Raw genomic sequence first — 13,090 nt, 5'->3', positions numbered from 1 at the left:
GAGGGTGGGGAGTGTGCGTACCTCCAATCCATCCTGCCAATGGAGTGGCATGGACCTCACTGGTTTAGTTAGGTTCGATACCCATGAACTTTCAGGAACCAGTAACTGTGATGATGATGGTGCCAAATTGGTCCTCAGCAACATAAAGAAAGGTTCATGACTGTCGTGAATACCCAGTGCTTCATTCTCGTGCCTTCTATCAGTATCAACGCAAGATATGGGATTTGAATCCAAGATCCCAACAAAATGAAAACTCGGGTTCAGAAGGGAATATAAAACAAGTAGGGAGATTCTTGACATTCATTCAAATATTTCGAGTTGCCAAAGCACAAGAAAGCATGATTGAACCATCTCTCCTGTGCTAAGTCACCTCTTAGTGTCATTGATACTTATTCTCTAACCAGTATGCCATTTGGTTGGGTCACTTCTAGAAGTGAGATTAGAGGGGGTGTCAGGGAGCAATACAAAACAACATTGGGGAACGTAAGCATACTTTTACATGCATTACAAGGACATTCGTAAACAATGGGGTAATGAACTACCATCTCGTGATGATGATGACGTAAACATCACAGAGGGAGGAGGGTGGAGGGAAATCAACACAGGATATGCATCCAAGATCCCAACATAATGAAAACTCGGGTTCGGAAGGAAATATAAAACAAGTGCAGACTTGAAACATCTGTTTTATGGATATTTAAACAAACAAGACATTTTAACAGAAAATATTGGGAGTTGAGTATCCTCCAACACCGTATTTTCAACACAGGAGTATAAGCAGCCATGAATGGAGTTTAGTTTGGAATATGTAGTGGATGGCGTGCTCCATGATGCAGTGCCCATTACTGGCACCAAACCAGATCAGCTAAGGCATGGATCTGGATCGAACCCCAAGCCAGACTGTTCACATATCAGAGGCAAGCATACCAACTAAAGATAACTTAGTTCGCAGGCAATTCCAGATCAGATGATCAACGTAGCACTTTGAAGCACTATTTTCCTGCTGGTAAACCATTAAGGCAGAAATTGTGAGACTCAAGACTGGCATTGATGTGAACTTGTGAAAATCCATTTGACCACCTCCCCTTTGGGTGGTGGTCCATGGTAGTGGTCTGTGGAGCTCTCTTCCTTAGTTAGGGGCAGTGTTGAATGTGCCGAGATCCCCAAAACATCCTTCCACCTACCCTTGCTCATTGATAGACACCCGAACAACAAATTATTTTATTATGAGAATCTGATAGCAAAACAATGTGAATCTTTAAACAAGCACATCTGGATTAATGTGAGAGCTCGTCAATTATTTACACAAAGTGTTAATGTTTCAAAAGTAAGTCAGAGTATGCTCACACAAGGTTCAGGAGGGTGGAGGGAAATTTACGAGGGAATCAATGGGATTTCTTACAAACCTCCGGAGTAGGCCTATCAGTCAGGCAAAATGTACAAAAACAAAACATGCCTAGTAAAAAAAAAAAAAAAAAAGTGAAAACACCAAATGCAATGAGAAAAATTTCAGAGTAAAATGTTGTTTGTAAAGAGATAAAGAACAAAACAACTTGTTCCTCAATCACTCCCTCCATCGCTGCTTACAATTCCACGCAAACTCGACCAGTCGTGATGGGATCGGCGCCGATGTTCCGAGTCGGAGTCGGAGTCCAAGGCATGCAAGGGGGCGGAGGAAGGCGGTGACACCTGAGGAGGCGAAAGACGATTGGACGAAGCTGCTCGTCTCTTGCGACGGCCTGCACAAAGGACAACACACCAGTTCAACCCCAGAGCAAACAGAGGCCTAGTCTCCACTACTTGTCAGAGTATAAATTGTCAGGCCATACACACATGTCAGGCCCGTCATAGAACAATGGGGACCAGGCAAGTATGTGGTAATCATTAGTAATGGCCATTTGGATGACTGCATTTTTGGGAGTCAGAGGCAACATGGCTGCCATTGCAAAACAAACTTTCAACGGGAGATGCTTTGTTAAACACTGGCCAATTATTCTTCTTTGCTCTCACTTATATCCCCTTGTGCCACATATGTTCTCTCTTACTCTCACCCATTCCAGTAATTATGTTCCCTTGATCGAGTGCAGCTAACTCTGCATCATCCTCCCTCTTCATTTTCACATGTCGACATTTTTCCAGGGTTGGCTTTCCTGCAATACAAGCAAGGGAGTGAAGAGGCAAAAATAATCTTAAAGCAAGCTTTCCAAATGACAGTATTTAGGACCTATCCATTTATTGCATACCAGCAAATGCCACCTGTCGTTTCACTGATGCGAATACCAAGAGAGGGGAGGAGTAAAGAAAACGACAGGGGCAAAAGATGGCAGGCAGGGAGAGGACGACGGGGAGAGAGAGAGGTGAGGAGGGGGCAAGAGAGAGAGAGAGAGAGAGAGAGACACAGAGGGAAGGGGAGAGAGAATGGGGGGGGGGGAGGATCAGTGAGGAAAGGGAAGAGAGCAAAGAAGTGCAGGAGAGAGAAAGAGGGGAGAGAGAGAAAGGGTAAGAGGGAGAGGGAGGGCAGGGGGGATAGAGAGAAAGAGAGAAAGGTGAGGGGAGAAAGAGAGAAAGGTGAGGGGAGAAAGAAGGGGTGGAGAGAGGAGGGGGAAGGAGTGAATGAAGAGGGGAGAGGTGGGGAGAGAATGGGGGAGGCGGGAGTGAGGAAGGGGAGGAGAGCGAGGACGTGGCGGAGAGAGAAAGAGGGAGGGAGGATAGGAGGGAGGGAATGGGGAGGAGGAGAATGAAGAGGAGAAGGGATGGGTGGAGAGGAGGAGGAAGGAACAAGGTGGGTGGAGAGAGAGAAGAGGCGGTAGCAAGGAACGAGGGAGCTAGGAAGCGGGAAAGCGAGGAAGGCAGGGAGAGGAACGCCTCACCACATCGCTATACCTTCCAGGAGGGAGGAGGTTTGGCAGCAAGAAAGAGAGAGAAAGGGGAAGAGAGAGAGAAATAGGTATAGGAGGAGAGTGCTGCACTTTATTAGGAGGGGGAAGCGAGAGTGAGAGAGAGAGAGTGAGAGAGACAGAGACAGAGAGAGAGTGGAGAGGGGAAGGGGGAAGGAAGAGGAAGGGAGAGGGGGGTCGGGGGGGGGGGATTAGCAAAGAGAATGTTATGCTTTATAAGCAAATGAACACACATGAACACACACGAACGCACGCACGCACGCACACGCACACACACACACACACACACACACACACACACACACACACACACGGATTCCCCGGGTTCCCCGGATGGGCATTATATCAGGCGTCCCATCTGTCAGCATTAGTTGTTGGACGTTAAAGATCTTATGATGTCCTTCACAAAGAGTAGGCGAGCTATTGCGAGCACCCTTGCCAAATTCCAAATTCCTGCTATAACCTGAAGGGGCACTGCATCAGTGGCACAACCACACACCCAGCATAATGATGCCATCAGCAGCCGTGTGCTGCATATGAAAGGAAAGGGAAACGCCTTATCTAAATATAATTCCACACATCCCCACCCTTATGAATGCAACAATAAATGACGGGAATATGAATGTAACCAAGATGGTGGGAATGTAGCGAATACATAAAAGCACCTTTGACTCCCAGTGTCTCCAGCTCATGCTGCAACCGATTAAGCTTGGCACGACGCGAGGTACAGCCCTCAAAAAGTTGCTGGTAGCGTCTCCTCACACCACATGCTACCAGATAACGCTTCAACCTCTGGATGGCTGGATGGTCTTCATTATTTGCAGGTACCTGTGCAAATACATACACAAAATTTGCATTGAAGCAATGACCATTTCAATAAAGCCTAGAAATAAAAAGGTTTTCATTGTCATTATGTGGTGGGGAATCGCTCCAAAGCTCATACACCCAAGACATCCTTTACTATCCTGACCTCAAGTCTTGGTCCTGGACATAATGTATTTCATCAATGAAGTTCTCACCAGCCTCAACCCAATCACTGTAATGGGCCCAGATTACATCCAAGCAACATCACTTCCACCATACACAAGGGTTCAAAACCATATACTCAATGGCCGTAAGATTACTTAATTGTTAGCAAAGACATGTAATCCATAATGGAATCCAGGATGGCCTGTTAATGTTCCAATTTGAACTCCTACCTTATGGAACCCAAGTTCAAATCCCATATACAACACGTTTGTCCATTGTGTACTGTCCTCATCATTCATGGAAAAGTGCATTGACCTCTTTGTAAAGATGTAAGGTAATTTGACAAACTATTTATTGTCTATCCTGCATGTGATTTATGGAAAGGCTCTTCCATGAGTCTTTGAGAACTATTAAAAAGAAAATAAAAATCATAATGCATCCACTTCTCAAATGGCTTGATGTCTGATCATTAATATGGATTCCGTCCAAGTCATTCAACTAGGGGATTTGCTGCTACTTCTCTCTATCGACAATGGATGGAGCACTTCAATTTTAAAATAAGAGGTCAGGACTGTCTTTAGACGTGTCACGAGCCTTCGACACCATCAGGCACACTTCCGTCTATTGCATCCTAATACATTTTGTTCCAAATACATGTTACCTTTTTACTGCTGTAAAAACCACTCTTTTCTACTTCGTAAACATTGCCCCATTATTCCAAGAAGGTACACCATGCCAATGACAGACTGGCAACAGCTGCATCCCTTTCAGCAGATCTTAAAAGGATCTCATCTGATCTGACATATAGAAAATGTTCAATTCAGGGAAGTCTCAAATTCTCACCTCCAGAACTCATCTATATACATCCTTGATCAGCCACTGGGGGAAAACGTCCAGTTCCTCAAACCCCTGGGCCTAATATCCATAACATCTCTGGGGCAGACGTTATATCAAAGGTGCCTCCAAAGTCAGCTGCATACTGAGTATCCTCTGTCATCCCAAGTCCTTCCTGGCTAAATCTGAACTTTTTACGGCCCACTGAAGTAATGCTCTCTGGTACAGGCTGGTGCTTCCCCACTTCACACCGCTCATTCAGGGATGCTGTGGACTCAGAGCTATCAACATCATTGGCATCACTCAAAACAAAGAAGCAAAAGGCCTACTGCTTCTTCATAGCCAGGTCGGTCTTCTTTTTTATATATATTTTTAACTGCCTATCATCTAGTCTTACTCACCCTGTTCTTTAAGCCCTCTGACCTTCCAGGATGCATATGCTCTTCCAGTAACACTGTCCTCATTAACTTTCCAAAATACAGGCTTTGGGTTCCCCTCCACTCTTTTGTTACTCTTTTCGTCTGCTTGGGGATCAGCATCCCGAAGTCAACACAGTGTCATCTCTGAGATGGTAGAACTCATGCACAAGTTTCCAACCCTACCCACAATATTTTATGCTCCCTATTAACCCTTCCTAAACCCACCCTTACTTGCAGGTTACTGTCTTTCAATCTCTCCTCTCTTTTCCTGCTCCTTTTTCCCCCACCACTCCATTGTCAATGAGTTATCCATCAGCCAACACCTCGCTCCTCCACAAACCTAGATTTTGTAACCAAAAATAAAAATTACTCTTCACAAACAAATACTTTTAAGGACGATTCATAATTTGTGTTTTTAACCAATAAACCTCGCACATTCCCCAATGCTTTTCAATTATACCGCTTCAACAATGACCATAACGATGATAACATTACTTTAAATAATCATTCTTACTCCAATGTTCAACCTCATTTTACAAACAACTAGCAGGAGTACCCAGCGTTGCAGGAGAGGAAGGGGCGAGGAAGGGAGTGGGGGGGGGGGGGGGGGGAGTGGAAGCGGGAGAGGAGGAGGTTTGGGAGAGGGAGGGAAAAGATGTACTACAGAAACATATTTTGGGGGGTGGAGTGGCTTTGACAGGCTCCTCCGTTTTGGGGGAGGGGGGAATGGGGGAAGGGAAGGAGGAAAAATCTTCCTGTGCAAAAGGGTGCTTCATAACCTCAGTGTTGCACAGGTAAAAAAGGGAATTGTAATACCCTCTGCCACCATCACCAGGAGACACTACACGGTACACATTTACAGTCACGTGAAAAAGTAAGTACACCCCATGTAAAGTTTTGACTTTTTCAACATATTTCAACATACAGCTATTTGATCTTCATTTCAACAATATTGATAGATAAAGGTGATATAATATAACAAATATGAAACATTTACATTTTGTAGTTCATTGTATATATAATTTAAATAAACATAAATGCAAATTTCGCATGTGGAAAAAGTAAGTACACCCCTACATTTATCACTACTTCAAATACCTAAAATTAGAATCAGGTACACCAGCTCAGGTGCAAATGATTAGAACATCGTTAGAGAGGATCTTGGAGGAACCTGTCTTATTTAAACCTCAGACATTTAGTTTGGTTTGCTCTTTGTTGTTGAAATGTGTGGCGTCACCATGCCTAGATCAAAAGACCTCTCTGAGGCCTTCAGAAAGAAGGTTATAGATGCCTACGAGTCTGGGAAGGGATTTAAAAAGATCTCCAAACAATTTGAAATCAATCATTCGACTGTCCGGAAGATCATCTACAAGTGGAGAAGATTCCAAACAACTGCCAACTTGTTCAGGCCAGGCCGCCCCAGCGAGTTCAGCCCAAGAGCAGACCGCAAGATGCTGAAAGAAGTCTCTAAGAACCCCAGAATGTCATCACGGGACCTACAGGTAGCTCTTGCCACTGTTGATGTGAAAGTGCACGACTCTACCATTAGAAAGAGGCTGCACAAATTTGATCTACATGGGAGGTGTGCCAGGAGGAAACCTTTGCTGTCCAGAAAGAACATCAGGGCAAGACTAAAGTTTGCCAATGAACACCTAGGCAAAGACCAGCACTTCTGGAACAATGTGCTCTGGACAGATGAGTAAAAAGTAGAGCTATTTGGCCACAGTACCAGAAGACATGTTTAGCGAAAACCAAAGACAGCATTTGACCACAAGAACCTGATACCAACTGTAAAGCATGGCGGTGGAAATATTATGGTTTGGGGCAGCTTTGCTGCATCAGGGCCTGGGCAGCTCACCATCATAGCTCACCAGCTCATTCATCCACGATGAATTCTTCATTGTACCAGAGGGTGCTTGAGGATAATGTGAGGCCATCTGTCGGAAAGTTGAAGCTCAACCGAAGGTGGACCTTGCAACATGACAATGACCCTAAACATACCAGTAAATCCACCAAGGAATGGCTAAAAAGAAAGAAATGGAGGGTTCTGGAATGGCCAAGTCAAAGCCCGGATCTAAATCCCATCGAGATGTTGTGGGGGGATTTGAAACGAGCTGTGCATGCAAGAAACCCCTCAAACATCGCACAGCTGAAAGAATTCTGCATGGAGGAGTGGGCAAAAATTTCTCCCAGTCGATGTCAGAGACTGGTAGACAGTTATAAGAAATGCCTGCTTGAGGTCGTTTCTGCCAAAGGGGGCAATACCACCTGTTAGAGCCGAGGGTGTACTTACTTTTTCCACATGCGAAATTTGCATTTATGTTTATTTAAATTATACAATGGACTAAACAAAAAAAAACAAAAAAAAAACCCGCCGTTTAGAGGCCATTTTTCCCCGCAAAGCGGGGGTTGGCCTTTTCGGGGACCATGGTTGTTGTTGTTTTTTTGGGGTCCCCTTTTTGAAGCAATGTTTTACGGCCGGATGCCCTTCCTGCCGCCAACCCTGTTTGTCGCCTTTTTACGATAAACAGGGAATTACCAGTGTACTGGTACTCAATTTGCCGACCTCGGAAGGATGACAGGCTGAGTCAGCCCCCTGGCGTTAATTCAGCGATCGACCGGGATTCGAACCCAGGATCCTTGGATCCTAAGCTGGCACCCGAGCCGCTAGCCCAACACCAGGGACTCGTGTTGGGCTAGCGTGACTAGCCCAACGTGACTTTTTTTTTTTTTTTTTTTTTTTTTTTTTTTTTTTTTTTTTTTTTTTTTTTTTTTTTTTTTTTTTTTTTTTTTTTTTTTTTTTTTTTTTTTTTTTTTTTTTTGTATACAATATCGAGGCTCGTGAAAGAGCGAACATTAATCACACAGAAAGACAAACCGACACATAAAACATATAACATAGGGAGCGGTAGACAAGATGGGGAGAGAGGGGGAAGGACACAAACACAACATTTGAGAGCAGGGACCGAGAGACATGGAGACATCGAGAGATCTGAGAGAGGGCGAGGGCTTTGGGGGGGGGGGCGTGGGAAGGGGGCAGTGGGAGAGGTATAAAACATATGGACACTGCCAGGACTTCCAGGAAAGAAGTTGGAATTTCAAACAAGGTGGATCTGGGGTGAATTAGCGGGGGTAGAAAAGATCAAGGTTTTGGATGGGGGAAGATAAGAGATGGTGGTGAACAGCTGTTTTAAAGACCTGGAGGGAGGAGTGGGATTGAAGGGAGTGAGGGAGTTTGTTCCAGAGGCGGGAGAAAAGAGGAATGAAAGAGTGAAGGTGAGCGGAGAGCCGAGATTTCGGCAGTTTAACCATCAGAGGGTTGCTGGCAGATCTTGTGCGACCTGTAGGAATATTTGGGGGACAGAGCACAGAGAGAGCTGGGGGTGCAAGGCCGGAGAGGAGTCGGTAGAAGACAGAAAGACCACCTACCTGCCTGCGGTGAGTGAGTGAAAGGCCCTCAGAGATAGCTTCATCGCGGGAGATTCCAATAATTCTGAAAGCTTTGGTTTCAACAGCGTGAAGCCGAGCTAGGTGTGAGGCAGGAGCACCGGCCCATAGTGGAGAACAGTATTCCATTGAGCTGCGGATGAAAGCCTTGTATGTGGTGAGGAGCTCAGGTGTGCCGAGGAAGGACTTCGCACGACGGAGGATGCCCAGTCGGCGACTGGCTTTGGAGGCCAGCTTGGAAATGTGGTTTTCCCAAGAAAGATCATGGCAGATAGTGAGACCCAAAATCTTGAGCGACAGAACTTCTTGGAGAGGATTCTTGAGAAAGTAGATGGGAGGGTTGTCCAGTCGATCTTTTCGGAGAGACATAGTAAGAGTGTGAGATTTGTCAGGATTGAAAGACATGTTCCACTTGTTTGACCAGTCTGTGATTTTGTCCAGGTCTTCAGAGAGTGAGGAGGCAGCAGACTGCCGATCTGAGGGAAGAGGAATGGAGCGGCAGAGAGTGGAGTCATCAGCAAAGAGATAGAGAGGATTTTCGAGAGAGTCAGAGAGATCATTGATGAAGACCAGAAAAAGCACGGGGCCCAGAACACTGCCTTGGGGAACTCCAGCCTGAACAGGAAGAGGAGATGAGAGAAACCCATTCAGGGCCACACGTTGACGACGACTAGAGAGGAAGTCCGCCAGCCATGCGTGGAGATTTCCATGGATACCAAAGGAGGAGAGTTTGGTGAGCAGAGCGGGGTGCCAGACCGTGTCGAAGGCACGTGATATGTCGAGGGAGACAGCTCTAATTTCCTGTTTGGCATTGAGGACCTCCATCCATTGTTGAGACAGCAGAAGCAGCATGTCCAGAGTAGAGTGACCTTGTCTGAAACCAAATTGATGATCAGAGATCAAGCCATTGGAGAAGAGGAAAGATTTCATATCAGAAGCAATGATGGATTCCATGATTTTGCTGATAATTGGGAGAAGGCTGATTGGTCTGTAGTTGCTAGGATCTGCTTTTGCACCTTTTTTGTGCAAAGCGGTGATGTTGGCTGATTTCCAAGCAGATGGCAGTTGACCTTGAGCAAAAGAGAGGGTGAAGAGAACAGAGAGAGGGTGAGATAGAGCAGCAGAGCAGGATTTTAGGACCCGTGGGCTGATGCCGTCGGGTCCAGTTGCAGAATCAGAGTCGAGGGTTGACAGAAACTTTTCCACCTTGTCAGGAGGAAAGGACACGGAGTCCAGGAGCAGCAGGGTACGACTGGGTATGGTGGGTACAGAGAGGGATGGGTTTGGGACACAAGATTTAGAGGCAAACACAGAGTTGAGGCATTCAGCTTTTTCACGTGCGGAGTCAGCTGTGTAGCCGTTTGAGGTAAGGGAGGGGATGGAGGGGGAACAAACACCAGAAACGGATTTGACCAGACGCCACCAGGATTTGGAAGAGGGAGACAGATAAGAGAGTTCGGTCTTGAGAACGGAGAGATATTGTTTCCTGGCTCTTCTGAGGGTGGACACACACTTGTTTCGGGCTTTGTGAAAGGAAATGTGATTTCCTTCCGTTGGATTTGCTTTCCAGGAGACGAAGGCAAGTTGTTTCTGGGCAACAGCCTCACCACAAGATTCCGTGTACCATGGACGGGAGGAAGGGTATGACAACTGAAGACGAGATGGGATAAATCTGTGCATGAGAGAGAGCAATTTACTTTGGAAGAATTCCCAGGATGAGTTGATGTCAGAGGTGGTAGAGATGGGAGACCAGTCCAGATGATTGATGGCTGCTTGAAGACCGTGCCAGTTGGCCTGAGTGAAATGCCAGACTCGTCGACGCTGAGCAGGCTCCCTGAGGATGGTCAGAGAGATGTCCACTTTAACAAGGACATGATCAGATGATCCGATCGGAGCAGAAGAAGAGCAGCAGACATTTTCAGGGAAGTTTGTCATAACCAAGTCCAGAAGAGAAGATGTTCCGTTGACTGAGATCCGGGTCGGGAAATTGACAGATTGTGTCAGTCCCAGTGAGTCGCAGAAGTCCTTTGCTGAGGAGCCATGGCTGGTGAGAGAGGTACCCACACCCAGCCAACTGGCATGATGACAGTTGAAATCACCACATATGAGGAAGAGAGAGTTGGGATGAGTAGATAGAAGTTGGTCCATATCATCAGACAGCGAGATGTAGATGGAGTCATCACTGTTTGGTGGACGGTACAACACACATATGAACAAGAGGTGGGAGCGAAGGGGAAGCCGTAGCCAGAGGTATTCCTGGGGGTGAGGTGGAGAGAGTGCAGTGCAGGGCGAGTGAGGAAGAGAGTTTTTGATAAAGATAGCAACCCCGCCTCCAGGACGAGGCTCAGGTCTATCATACCGGAGGAGGGAGTAGCCCGGGAGAGATACTATGGAATCAGAGACATCATAAAGGAGGAAAGTTTCTGTTAAGCAGATCACGTCTGGTTTGACAGAAGCAACCTGTATGGAGAGATCAGTTAAGTTTGAACGAAGGCCCCGGATGTTTGAGGTCCATACCGTTAATGAAGAGGAAGGGGGAGCATCAGATACAGAACAGGGGGGAGGAGGGGTAGGGTAAGATGTGGAAGAGGTGGAAGAGGTAGGGAGAGCTGTTGAAGGTGTGTCAGAGATTTCAGAATAGCTCGGAGAAAGGGAAGGATGGGGCGGACAAAAGGTTTGATGGTGATTGGGTGAGCCACAATGAGGTGTTATTTGAGGAGGGGGAAGAGCGAGGCAGAAGGTTGGGGGAGATGGAGGTGAGAGTTTGAAGGGGGAAGAAGCGGGGAGGACGCTTTGAGGAGGGGGAGTGAGCGGGGGGAAATTGAGAAGCAATGAGGGTGGGGAGATTTGAAGGGGAGGGGTGAGGGGGGAGTTTGGGAGGGAAGGGACAAGGGGAGGGATTTGAAAGGGATGGGATATGGGGGAGATTTGGAGGGGAGGGGTGAGGCAGGAGTCTAGGAGGGGAGGGGCGAGGGGGCGTCTTGGCGGGGAGGGGTGAGGGAGTAGTTTAGGAGGGAGGGGGCAAGGGGGGAGATTTGAAAGGGATGGGTGATGGGGAAGATTTGGAGGGGAGGGGTGATGGGGAAGATTTGGAGGGGAGGGGTTATGGGGAAGATTTGGAGGGGAGGGGTGAGATTGGATTTTTGAAAGTGTACGATTTATGGGAAACGAACATTTATTGCAAAATGAGTTTCTTGTGACCTTCGAGTTAAAAATACGTTTAAGGACGCTGGATGGAGGATGGAGTGCAGGAGAGTTTAGGGAATGTAGAACAAAGGCACTATAGGAGATGGATATTTTTTTTGGGATGAATTGATTTGGTGAGCAAGTCGAAAGCAGCCTTTTAAAGAAGAAGAAGAAAAAGGTGTTATAAAATATGACGGAATACATAACTTGAGGGGAAAGTGTAAACATTGAAGGTTAATGAGTGAAAACTATCTGGGGAAATGGGGGAGAAACACGTGGTCGAAGAACGAACGAACGAATAAGAATGAATAAACGAATGAGAACAGAGAAGGAAATGTTTTTTTGTTTTTTTTTTTTGAGTTGAGATTTACACAAGGAAGTAGGCTATGGGTGAAAAGACTGGGAATACAGAGAACGAAAGTTATTGGATCACAAACGATGGACCACTGAGAGAAAAACAAAGCCTCAAGGTTGTACAGTGCACACTGTACAAGGCCTTGCTCGCGACACGGCAAACAGACGATCAATTTATGAAAGATAAACACCGAGAAACAACCAAAGTTGCACACAATAACTTCACACACCGAAAGATAAATACAGTTTCGACAAAATACAATTGTGAACAGACTTAACTTCGAAAAACGTGGAGACCGTGTGGAGCTTCGAAAATCCCTGCCGCCGTCTCCAAGATCTCGCGAGATCTCCAAAAAACTTTTCGAAAAATAAACATTAACATATTTGAAATGAAGGCAAATATAATGGCAAAGCAAATTATACAATGGACTACAAAATGTAAATGTTTCATGATATTTGTTATACTATATCACCTTTATCTATCAATATTGTTGAAATGAAGATCAAATAGCTGTATGTTGAAATATGTTGAAAAAGTCAAAACTTTACATGGGGTGTACTTACTTTTTCACGTGACTGTACATAGAGAATTTACGCCCCTCTCCCAGTACTCCACACCCCTGAATGAGGCCACAGCCACATTGCGTATGTTACCCCCCAAACAAAGTTGTATTTGTACCCCGAGTAAAGTATAAAAGCGTTTACTGATGGAGTACCCAGCATTGCTCAAATGAAAAATAAACATTAACATATTTGAAATGAGGGCAAATATAATGGAAAAGCAATTGCATCCAAATCAGAATCCATCACAAATGTCAAATCATTATTTTACCTTTTCGTTGAATATATGCTGGAGAATGTACAGTTCATCACATTTCTGAGTCAAGTATGGTAACGTTCAGGAAGAAGGAGAAGCCTTACCACCAACTTCGACCGCTTCCGGAATCGTTTTATTATTTGTGTTCAAATGTCTGGTGATTGTTT

General features: G+C 45.7%; 1 protein-coding gene across 4 annotated transcripts in view; it reads right to left on the bottom strand.

Moving 5' to 3' along the window:
* Positions 1-668: 668 nt before the first annotated feature.
* The window catches only part of HIRIP3 (HIRA interacting protein 3), a 32,002-nt gene continuing 19,580 nt past the window's right edge, over positions 669-13,090 (bottom strand). For all 4 annotated transcript variants that reach the window (XM_068113545.2, XM_068113546.2, XM_068113547.2 and 1 more), the window contains exons 6-8: positions 3,563-3,725; positions 2,052-2,150; positions 669-1,739 (exon numbers count right to left, since the gene is read on the bottom strand). In XM_068113545.2, the coding sequence (XP_067969646.2) occupies positions 1,561-1,739; positions 2,052-2,150; positions 3,563-3,725 (441 nt within the window). In that variant the 3' untranslated portion in view covers positions 669-1,560. The remainder of the gene's footprint in view (positions 1,740-2,051; positions 2,151-3,562; positions 3,726-13,090) is intronic.

Source organism: Myxine glutinosa, unplaced genomic scaffold (assembly GCF_964187855.1).
Source record: "Myxine glutinosa unplaced genomic scaffold, kmMyxGlut1.1 SCAFFOLD_2344, whole genome shotgun sequence".
Taxonomy (NCBI): Eukaryota; Metazoa; Chordata; class Myxini; order Myxiniformes; family Myxinidae; genus Myxine; species Myxine glutinosa.
Note: the sequence above shows the minus strand (reverse complement) of the source record. Positions and strands in the feature narration are given on the sequence as shown.